The sequence below is a fragment of the Salvelinus namaycush genome, chromosome 4, assembly GCF_016432855.1.
Source record: "Salvelinus namaycush isolate Seneca chromosome 4, SaNama_1.0, whole genome shotgun sequence".
In the NCBI taxonomy this organism is placed as follows: Eukaryota; Metazoa; Chordata; class Actinopteri; order Salmoniformes; family Salmonidae; genus Salvelinus; species Salvelinus namaycush.
The window spans coordinates 75,272,475-75,285,003 of NC_052310.1; the positions used below are offsets into that span (position 1 = coordinate 75,272,475).

A 12,529-nucleotide genomic window follows, 5' to 3' on the forward strand; every position below is an offset into this window, starting at 1 on the left:
GACATGCATCTCTGCGTCTCTGGCAGATATCTGAGCTTGGATGTCGGTCCACCAGCTCAACCTCAACAAGACGGAGCTGCTCTTCCTCCCGGGAAAGGACTACCTGCTCAAAGACATCATTATCACAGTTGACAACTCCAGTGTCCCCCTCCCAAAGCGCGAAGAACCTTTACGTGACCCTGGACAACACCCTGTCATTCTCTGCAAACATCAAAGCTGTGACTCGCTCCTGCAGGTTTATGCTCTACAACATCAGTAGAGTACGACCCTACCTCACACACGAAGCTGTGTTGGTCCTAATCCATCTTCCTTCTGGACTACTGCAACTCGCTGTTGGCTGGCCTCCCCGCTTTTGGCATCAAACCCCTAAAACTTATCCAGAATGCTGCAGCCCACCTGGTGTTCAGCCTTCCCAAGTTCTCCCATGTCACCCCGCTCCTCCGCACACAATCCACTGGCTTCCAGTCGAAGCTTGCATCCACTACAAGACCCTGGTACTTGCCTACAAAGCAGCACGAGACACTACCCCTCCCTACCTAAAGGCTATGCTCAAACCCTACACCCCAACCCGAGCCACCTCTGGTCTCTTGGCCCTCCCACCCCTAAGGGAGGGCAGCTCCCGCTCAGCACAGTCCAAGCTTTTCTCTGTCCTGGCACCCCAATGGTGGAACCAACTTCCCCCAGAAGCTAGGACAGCAGAGTCCCTGCCCATCTTCATCTGAAACCCTACCTCTTCAGAGTATATTCAATAATCCCACAGCATGTCCCCCTCCCACCCAGAAACAAGGAGAATGAATGCCTGTGGTGAACTAATACTTCCACCCCTTTCTAGCTCTGACTTTGATGATAGCTACTTTATTGAGGAAAATTGTACTTACTGTGATATGTGGTTGTCCAACCTAGCTATCTTAAAATGAATGCACTAACTGTAGGTTGTTCTGAAAAGAGTGTCTGCTAAATGACTCAAATGTTGGAAAGAAGACTGAACCAGGTTTTTCATTGGGATTTTACCTGTGCTTAGCTGTATTCCATTTCTTATCATAAACTCTCTAGTCCTTGCCGATGACAAGCATACCCATAATATGGTGCAGTTACCGCCATGCTTGAAAATATGAAGAGTGGTACTCAGTGATGTGTTGGATTTGCCCCAAACAAAACACTTTGTATTCAGGACAAAGAGTTCATTTTTTGCAGTATAGTGCCTTAAACAGGATGCATGTTTTGGAATATTTTTATTCTGTACAGGCTTCCTTCTTTTTACTAGCCTTAATGACAGAGTTTTGTGGAGTAACTATAATGTTGTTGATCCATCCTCAGTTTTTTCAAATCACAACCTTTGAGCTCTAACTGTTTTAAAGCTTAATAAATAGCTTCACCATGCTCACATCTACCAATCAGTGCCCTTCTTTACGAGGCATTGAAAAACATCCCTGGTCTTTGTGGTTGAATCTGTGCTTGAAATTCACAACTCGATTGAGAGACCTTATAATTATCTGTATGTGTGGGGTACAGAGATGGGGTAGTCATCTCTGAAAAAATCATGTTGAACACTATTATTGAACACAGAATGCAACTTATGTGATTTGTTAAGCACATGTTTAATCCTGAACGTATTTAGGCATCCCTTAACAAAGGGGTTGAATACTTATTGACTCAAGACATTACAGCTTTTCATGTCCTATTTATTTTTAATATTTTATTATTATGTATAGATCAGTGACACAACATCTCAATTTAATCCATTTTAAATTCAGGCTGTAACAGAACAAAATGTAGAAAAAGTAAAGGGGTGTGACTGCTTTCTGAAGGCACCCTGAGCTGCATCTCTCTGGTGGAAGGGAAAGGTCTTTAAGTACTATTGTATGTTTCATCTGCTATTAAATGACTGATAATATGTTGGAATCAGAGTCAATTAGAAAGGTCTTTATTATGAGCTGCTCTGAAAAGGTAATCTCTCTCACCATGGTAACCAGCACCATGTAATCTGTCTCCCTGGTAACCAGCACCATGCCATCTGTCTTGCTGGTAACCAGCACCATGTCATCTGTCTCCCTGGCAACCAGCACCATGTCATCTGTCTCCCTGGTAACCAGCACCATGTCATCTGTCTCCCTGGCAACCAGCACCATGTCATCTGTCTCCCTGGTAACCAGCACCATGTAATCTGTCTCCCTGGTAACCAGCACCATGTCATCTGTCTCCCTAGTAACCAGCATCATGCCATCTGTCTCCCTGGTAACTAGCATCATGCCATCGGTCTCCCTGGTAACTAGCATCATGCCATCTGTCTCCCTGGTAACTAGCACCATGTAATCATAGTCTGTAGGAAATGGAATCTTCTAATAAAGCTGATGTTGAGTGTGAGCATCCAGTCAGATCTTTGGAAAGGTATAAGCGTAGAACGAGCTCAGAATCACTGAGTTAAATATCATATATTATGAGTCAAAATTGCAGATGAGAATAGAGATGGTGGTAAGGCTACAACATGGTAATGCACACAGCTTTAAATAAATAAAACATTAAAAAAATGGTGCTTTCCTAAATTGGTGTATGAGGAGAAGGATGATGCAGCTGTGGCCTTAGGGATGTGTATCCTGGAGATGGCCACCTCAGTTCCATCTGGAGAGTGGAGTCTAACATCAAGACTTCTTCCAGGGTTAGTGCAATCCAGAATCCTTGGGACGTCCTTACATTAACGTTAACCCCAACCCTTACCTAACCCTTACCTTACCTTTTAAATATCAACTTCAATGGGGTGACATCAAAGTTGGGACATCCCAAGGAAACCCGTGTAGACTTTTCCCTTCCTCCAGACATCTAGGACATTCATATAGTTATTTTCTCTCTTCCATGGTGCAAGAGGAAGAGAGTGAACAGGTGTGCACAATTACGTTATTGACTAACCCTGCATGGAGAGAGGAGAGTCCCAGTCTATGTAGGACCTTGGTCCTGTGTTGCAGGATTGTAAGAGCACGGCATTTGCAACACCAGGGTTTTGAGTTTGAGTCCCCCTGGGGCCACCCATACCAACATGTACACTCTTAGGGAAAAAAAGGATTGGTTCTACCTGGAACCAAAAAGGGTTTGAGTTTGAGTTGAGTTTGAGTTTGAGTTTATTTTTACAGGGACAGTGCACATTAATCAACGTTTCAGTAAAAGTGCCGGTTTTAGCCAGCCGGCTAATTTTCAACCGCAGTCCCTGGGCAGGTTATTAAAAACAATTACAATATAGACAATAGCAACATAGAACAAGACATAGCATACAGACATAGCAACATAGGACAAGCAAGACGTAGCATACAGACAGAGCAACATAGAACAAAAAGCAGTAAGACAAAATTCATAAAAGCAACGAAGTGTTTCCACACCTCACAAGTTACAGACAACAGACATGGAAAGCGGCAACACACAGCTAGGGACCATGTTCACAAATCTGATTGACCTTTAGCCATGTCTTCAAGCATTTTGTGAAAGTGTGATGTGTGGTGCAGTTATGTGTGTCTGATGGCAGTGTATTCCAGACATGGGAAGCTCTCACAGAGAAAGCGGATTTACTAAAGGTGCTTTTCCTTAGGGGAACTATACAGTCACCTCTCATGGCAGACCTTGTAGATCTGCTGCCATATGTTTGGGTTTTCTGTTTAACAAAAGTACTGAGTGGAGGGGGAGCCAAGCCATTTAGGATCTTGAATACAAGACATGCATCGGTGTATTGCACAAGATTTTCCCAACTCAGGAGCTCATGCTTTCTGAGGATGTGACAGTGATGATGGCTATTGGGCTTCCTATCAAGCACTTTGAGAGCCTGTTTGTAGACAGACTGAATAGGTCTTACTGTTGTACAGCAAGCTTGGGCCCAACTAGTCAAGCAGTATGTTAAGTGGGGGAGTATCATAGATTTGAAGTACAGTTTTGCTACCTCTGTAGTCAAACAATTTCGTATAAATCGGAAATTAGCTAGGTTGAATTTGGTTATTTGAATTACCTTTTTCACATGCTTTTTAAAAGAGAGGTTGGAATCAAGTATGATGCCAAGGTACTTAAAATCAGATATCCCTATGGGGACACCTGAAGAACCCTTTTGGAATCCTTTTTCGGAGAGTATATGCCAAAGTTGCTTTGGATAAAAGGGTCTGCCTAATGGCATATATATTTACACTCACGCTGGTGACTTTGCGGTAGATCTGTGCTGCGTTCTGACACTCGGAGTAGGGGTACTCTGAGGTGGCCATCTCCAGGATACACATCCCAAAGGCATAGACATCCACAGCTTCATCATACTTCTCCTCGTACATCTCTGGAGCCATGAACTCTGGGGTACCTGGAGGAGAGGAGAGAGTCACAAGAAGACACACACACACACACACACACAGGTGTACACACACACACACATCTTCTCTAGGAAAGAGACATTTGATTACACAGGACATGCCTCATAGGGTTGTAATCTGTGGCACAGTGATCTAATAATGATTATATAGTTAGAGCACTCAAAGGCCCTAAACTAGAAAAACCCAAAACATGAAATTAATCCATAAAAATAGATTACTGCAGCTAGTTAATAAACTCTTATACACTCACCAATGACACTTTTAGCAAAGGAGGCACTTTTGAGTGTGGCCAGGCCCAGGTCTCCTATCTTGACGGAGCCGGTGGGGCCGGTGATGAAGATGTTGTCACACTTGAGGTCCCTGTGGATAATGGGAGGGGTGCGGGTATGGAGGAAGTGGAGCCCCTTCAGGATCTGCCGACTCCAACGCTGCAGCAGCTTCAGCTTCATCTCCTTGAACCTCTTCAGGTACCTGCAGTAAACACATGTTATCAGGATGCATTACCAAAAGAGTACAGGCCAGACCAGTACATTCCAAACCAGAGAGGACTGTCAGAAGTTCAGATAGAAAACTATTTTTATCCATCCTTGTTTTCTATCAAGATTCTATAATCTATATAAAATAATATAGAAAATATTGAAATGGTATGAATTTGTTAGGAGGAATTTTTAGAGGATATAAAACAAATGGGACAAAACAGGCACAACAGTCTCCTCTACTACAACGATGATTGAGGCCAGGTTGGGGCAGGAAGTGAAAACTCACGTTTTGAGGGTGCCTGAGGTCATGAGCTCGGTTACCAGCAGGATGCACTTGAGGACCTTGGAGTTGTCCTTCCAGGAGTCGTAGAAGCGAACGATGTTAGGGTGCTGCAGACCCTTCAGCATCTCCACCTCCTCACTGAACCTCTGCCGCTCTAACTTGGTCAGCTTACGCGTCTGCACGGAGCACAACATAGATATATTCTAGAATTATTACATACGACACAGTTAGAACCATTCTAGAATTCCATTTCTATGGGCAGAGCATATTGCCAGGGAACACCCCCCCACCCCTCAGGCCTGACTTTATGACTATTGTTTATTATCACACAATACAGAATGAATAAGCTTATCAAGATGTGTGAAAAATATGAAAATGTGTGTCCTACAGGGAGAGAACAGACAGAACCACTGACGGAGATGTTTTACTGTACTAATTTGTTTTTTTGTGTGAAAAACCACAGGTTGGTTGTCCATCTTGAGAACCACATTCCAGTGTTACATAATCATATTTTTCTTAAAACTTGAACTGTGACTTCTAGACATTTGGAGAGGAGGTTTCCGATAGCTGTGAGAAATGTAACCAAACACAGTATAATCACAGTGGGTAGGTTGGTCACAGTATAATCACAGTGGGTAGGTGGGTCACAGTATAATCACAGTGGGTAGGTGGGTCACAGTATAATCACAGTGGGTAGGTGGGTCACAGTATAATCACAGTGGGTAGGTGGGTCACAGTATAATCACAGTGGGTAGGTTGGTCACAGTATAATCACAGTGGGTAGGTTGGTCACAGTATAATCACAGTGGGTAGGTTGGTCACAGTATAATCACAGTGGGTAGGTTGGTCACAGTATAATCACAGTGGGTAGGTGGGTCACAGTATAATCACAGTGGGTAGGTGGGTCACAGTATAATCACAGTGGGTAGGTGGGTCACAGTATAATCACAGTGGGTAGGTTGGTCACAGTATAATCACAGTGGGTAGGTTGGTCACAGTATAATCACAGTGGGTAGGTGGGTCACAGTATAATCACAGTGGGTAGGTTGGTCACAGTATAATCACAGTGGGTAGGTGGGTCACAGTATAATCACAGTGGGTAGGTGGGTCACAGTATAATCACAGTGGGTAGGTGAGTCACAGTATAATCACAGTGGGTAGGTTGGTCACAGTATAATCACAGTGGGTAGGTGGGTCACAGTATAATCACAGTGGGTAGGTGGGTCACAGTATAATCACAGTGGGTAGGTTGGTCACAGTATAATCACAGTGGGTAGGTGGGTCACAGTATAATCACAGTGGGTAGGTGGGTCACAGTATAATCACAGTGGGTAGGTGGGTCACAGTATAATCACAGTGGGTAGGTGGGTCACAGTATAATCACAGTGGGTAGGTGGGTCACAGTATAATCACAGTGGGTAGGTGGGTCACAGTATAATCACAGTGGGTAGGTTGGTCACAGTATAATCACAGTGGGTAGGTTGGTCACAGTATAATCACAGTGGGTAGGTGGGTCACAGTATAATCACAGTGGGTAGGTGGGTCACAGTATAATCACAGTGGGTAGGTGGGTCACAGTATAATCACAATGGGTAGGTTGGTCACAGTATAATCACAGTGGGTAGGTGGGTCACAGTATAATCACAGTGGGTAGGTGGGTCACAGTATAATCACAGTGGGTAGGTGGGTCACAGTATAATCACAGTGGGTAGGTTGGTCACAGTATAATCACAGTGGGTAGGTGGGTCACAGTATAATCACAGTGGGTAGGTGGGTCACAGTATAATCACAGTGGGTAGGTGGGTCACAGTATAATCACAGTGGGTAGGTGGGTCACAGTATAATCACAGTGGGTAGGTTGGTCACAGTATAATCACAGTGGGTAGGTTGGTCACAGTATAATCACAGTGGGTAGGTTGGTCACAGTATAATCACAGTGGGTAGGTGGGTCACAGTATAATCACAGTGGGTAGGTGGGTCACAGTATAATCACAGTGGGTAGGTGGGTCACAGTATAATCACAGTGGGTAGGTTGGTCACAGTATAATCACAGTGGGTAGGTGGGTCACAGTATAATCACAGTGGGTAGGTTGGTCACAGTATAATCACAGTGGGTAGGTGGGTCACAGTATAATCACAGTGGGTAGGTTGGTCACAGTATAATCACAGTGGGTAGGTGGGTCACAGTATAATCACAGTGGGTAGGTGGGTCACAGTATAATCACAGTGGGTAGGTGGGTCACAGTATAATCACAGTGGGTAGGTTGGTCACAGTATAATCACAGTGGGTAGGTTGGTCACAGTATAATCACAGTGGGTAGGTGGGTCACAGTATAATCACAGTGGGTAGGTTGGTCACAGTATAATCACAGTGGGTAGGTGGGTCACAGTATAATCACAGTGGGTAGGTGGGTCACAGTATAATCACAGTGGGTAGGTGGGTCACAGTATAATCACAGTGGGTAGGTTGGTCACAGTATAATCACAGTGGGTAGGTGGGTCACAGTATAATCACAGTGGGTAGGTTGGTCACAGTATAATCACAGTGGGTAGGTTGGTCACAGTATAATCACAGTGGGTAGGTGGGTCACAGTATAATCACAGTGGGTAGGTGGGTCACAGTATAGTCACAGTGGGTAGGTTGGTCACAGTATAATCACAGTGGGTAGGTGGGTCACAGTATAATCACAGTGGGTAGGTGGGTCACAGTATAATCACAGTGGGTAGGTGGGTCACAGTATAATCACAGTGGGTAGGTGGGTCACAGTATAATCACAGTGGGTAGGTGGGTCACAGTATAATCACAGTGGGTAGGTGGGTCACAGTATAATCACAGTGGGTAGGTGGGTCACAGTATAATCACAGTGGGTAGGTGGGTCACAGTATAATCACAGTGGGTAGGTGGGTCACAGTATAATCACAGTGGGTAGGTGGGTCACAGTATAATCACAGTGGGTAGGTGGGTCACAGTATAATCACAGTGGGTAGGTGGGTCACAGTATAATCACAGTGGGTAGGTGGGTCACAGTATAATCACAGTGGGTAGGTTGGTCACAGTATAATCACAGTGGGTAGGTGGGTCACAGTATAATCACAGTGGGTAGGTGGGTCACAGTATAATCACAGTGGGTAGGTGGGTCACAGTATAATCACAGTGGGTAGGTGGGTCACAGTATAATCACAGTGGGTAGGTTGGTCACAGTATAATCACAGTGGGTAGGTGGGTCACAGTATAATCACAGTGGGTAGGTGGGTCACAGTATAATCACAATGGGTAGGTTGGTCACAGTATAATCACAGTGGGTAGGTGGGTCACAGTATAATCACAGTGGGTAGGTGAGTCACAGTATAATCACAGTGGGTAGGTTGGTCACAGTATAATCACAGTGGGTAGGTGGGTCACAGTATAATCACAGTGGGTAGGTGGGTCACAGTATAATCACAGTGGGTAGGTGAGTCACAGTATAATCACAGTGGGTAGGTTGGTCACAGTATAATCACAGTGGGTAGGTGGGTCACAGTATAATCACAGTGGGTAGGTGGGTCACAGTATAATCACAGTGGGTAGGTGGGTCACAGTATAATCACAGTGGGTAGGTGGGTCACAGTATAATCACAGTGGGTAGGTGGGTCACAGTATAATCACAGTGGGTAGGTGAGTCACAGTATAATCACAGTGGGTAGGTGGGTCACAGTAGGTGGGTGAACAAATACATTTTTGTGCAGAGGGAGGTATGAACGGCTTGATTCAGTCTCTGGTCTCTGAGTAAAGCTGCCAGGAGGCTGCAGTGGGTGCCTAGCTGGAGAAAACTCTGGAGAGACCTCTAGGCTTCTGCAACCATGAATCCTACATTCAGGCGGTTCTGGGAAAAACTTGGAGGGTATGTTTATGTTTACAATTACCTGACCACGATACCTTCCTCCCCTTTAGAGAAGGCGGCTGACACTCACGTTACCAGGCCCTGCACCCTATTCCCTTTATAGTGCACTAGTTTTGGAAATTCCCTGGTCAAATGTAGTGCACTAGGGAATAGGGTACCATTTGGGACTTCAAGCCCTATCAAGCATGGGAGGGCCTGTCTCAGGATCTGGACTATCTCAGAAAGCAAGATATATGAGGGGAGCCCGAACGTCCATCAACTACAAAACACTAATTAAATAAGAATAAAATAACTTTTGACCAAGGAGTTTGTATGTATACTGTATGTGGAGAATTAGTGTAACAGAGACAGGAGTATGATGCGACTACAGACGATACATTCTAGGACTCGTATGTTAGGATTACAGTATTGATGGGAGAATGAGCTTCAGTGTCCTTGAAGGTAAACTCTCTGATTGGGTGCTTCTACTGCCTCTGTTTTCATACAGATGACACCCACTGCATGGTAAAGACTGTCATTGAGTTGCAGCTGCAGAAAATCTGGGTACATGCGCATTCGTTTGTGTGTATGTGTGTTTGTGTGTTAGGACACGTGTGTTTAATCATAACCCTAGTGGAGAGCAGAGGGCCATGTCTCCTGTTGATTGACAACCTGACTGACAACCTGACTGACGACCTGACTGACCTGACTGACGACCTTACTGACAACCTGACTGACGGTCTGACTGACCTGACTGACAACCTGACTGACGGTCTGACTGAAGGTCTGACAGATGGTCTGACTGACCTGACTGACGACCTGACTGATGGTCTGACGACCTGACTGACGGTCTGACTGACGGTCTGACTGACCTGACTGCCGACCAGACTGACGACCTGACTGACAACCTGACTGACCTGACGACCTGACTGACGACCTGACAGACAACCTAACTGACGACCTGACTGACAACCTGACTGACTGTCTGACTGACGACCTGACTGACGGTCTGACTGACCTGACTGACCTGACTGACGACCTGACTGACGGTCTGATTGACCTGACTGACAACCTGACTGACCTGTTTAACTTGAAGGTCCTCTACAGTACAGCTCACTGTGGTGTGTACGTGCATTTAGCCTCATGGTCAACCAGCCTGCCCTGGAAACCTTGACAGCTCCCTAAACCACTGAGTTTACGAGAGAGCTCACTCACTGTACCACATGACAAGCACAACACATTCAAATACAGAATAAAGAGATTTTGGCAACTTCAGAAGTGTTCCTGGAATAGCCAATGTCTTATTCAGGCATTCCTGAACTAAAGCCTGCAAGAGTAAGCATAACATTTTCTGCTAGCCTCCAAAGAGGCTCTGTAACGTGTGTCTGATTAGGGACTGATTATTATTATTATGTTGACTCATCCAAAACCGGTTTCCAATAAAGACCTATTGTTCAATTACTGAGCAATTTTGGATTGTTCTTTAATGAAACCTGTGCTAGAAATTAAATGAATTAATGTTATTATTATTATTACCCACATAGCATAAATATCAGGAATAATAGGGAATACCAGTATGTGAATTTAGAACAAAAGTAAAAGTGAAAACATCAATTGTGTTGACTTTATGCTATCACGTTATGCTATCACAGGATCAATTTGTTGTGTGACATGGACTAATTTCACAGTGATGTAATGATGCCGTTTAAGCATAAACACATGTACACAAGCTGCAGATAATTCTGTACGATGATTTGATGTGCCTTATTTGAAAATAGGACAATTTATGTTGACAACCATGTCAAATCTACTTAAACATGATGTGTCATCACATGCTTTCCAGATTACATAAATATCACTATATGGTTGAATTTAACACTGATACAACACAAGTGACAGACTTAACCTTGGTCTGAACATAAAGAGAAACCAACAATAAGTGCTCAGACATGAAAGCTGCCAGAGCGTATTGTATTACATCCGCTATGACAGGCTCATTGTCCACCCTCCCTCCCAAAAGCCTGGAAGGGATGAGAGAGCCAAGCCTATGGGTTCATAGTGCCAACCTTGCAGCACACACACACACTTACACACACTAACTGATTAATGGACTGCTGAATGTTTTTATTTTATTATCTTGTTTTGTTTGCTCTTTTCCATATTATGTCTATCTCTGATAATCTACCCAGGAAAGGGCTGAAAATAGCCCATTTTAATATTCTGTATGTAGCCTTAGAAATTAGTTTCATGAAATCAATAACTTTCTAACATCAGATAACATTAATATATTAGCTATTTCTGAGACTCACTAAGATAATTAATTTGATGATACAGCAGTAGCAATACAAGGATATAACATCTATAGAAGAAATAGGAATGGTTATGGGGAGGCTATTCAGAGCCATATCCCTGTAATGCTTAAAGAAGATATAATTTTAAGTGTTATTGAGGTGTTGTGGTTGCAGGTTCACCTGGCACATCTAAAGCCTTTTCTTTTTGGATCTTGCTATAGGCCAACAAGTGCTAACAGTCAGTATCTAAAAAATATCTGTGAAATGCTTGATAGTGTATGTGATGTAAACAGAGAGGTCTACTTTCGTGGGGACCTGAATATTGACTGGTTTTCATCAAGCTGTCCGCTCAAGAGGAAGCTTCTCACTGTAACCAGTGCCTGTAATCTGGTTCAGGTTATTAATCAACCTATCAGGGTGTTTACAAACACTACAGGAACAAGATCATCCACATGTACTGATCACATTTTTACTAATTGATTGTTACATGTACGCTGGGAGTCGGGAAGCAAGTTCAGGGAGTGACTTTTAATAATAAATAACACAAGGACAAAACAAGAAACACAAGTAGCGTACAGACATGAAACAATGGAACAGAAACAATAACGCCTAGGGAAAGAGCCAAAGGGAGTGACATATATAGGGAAGGTACTCAGGAAGGTGAAGGTGTCCAGGTGAGTCTGATGAGGTGCTGATGCGCGTAACGATGGTGACAGGTGTGCGTAATAATAAGCAGCCTGACAACCTCGAGCGCGGGAGGGGGAGTATACGTGACTAATACTGTAGAACTTTGTTCTAAAGCTGTATACGCACCCATTGGATGCAGTGATCACAATATAGTGGCTATATCCAGGAAAGCTGGGCCTAAAATAGTGTATAAGGCATCATACAAAAGATTTTGCTGTGACTGTGGATGATGTAAAACATATTTGTTGGTCTGATGTAATTAATAAGGAGCATCCAGATGCTGCACTTGATGAATTTATGAAATTGATTCTTTCAATTATTGATGAACATGCACTTGTTAAGAAACTGACTGTTAGAATTGTTAAGGCTTCATGGATTGAGGAATTATCAATAATAACAAACCTCCTGGCATTAACAACTTAAATGGAAAGCTACTGAGGATGGTAGCTGACTTTATAGCCCCTCCTATCTGTCATATTTTTAATCTGCTTTACCACCCAAGAGTGGTAAAGCAGCCTTTACTGGTTCTAACAGCAGACCTATCAGCTTGCTGCCAGCTCTTAGCAAACTGTTGGAAAAAATGTGTTTGACCAAATAC

General features: G+C 43.8%; 1 protein-coding gene across 1 annotated transcript in view; it reads right to left on the reverse strand.

Annotated features, from left to right (window-relative positions):
* The window catches only part of LOC120046000 (serine/threonine-protein kinase WNK4-like), a 107,984-nt gene that overhangs the window by 54,454 nt on the left and 41,001 nt on the right, over positions 1-12,529 (reverse strand). The window contains exons 2-4 of the mRNA XM_038990915.1: positions 5,097-5,269; positions 4,582-4,802; positions 4,164-4,321 (exon numbers count right to left, since the gene is read on the reverse strand). Of these exons, the coding sequence (XP_038846843.1) occupies positions 4,164-4,321; positions 4,582-4,802; positions 5,097-5,269 (552 nt within the window). The remainder of the gene's footprint in view (positions 1-4,163; positions 4,322-4,581; positions 4,803-5,096; positions 5,270-12,529) is intronic.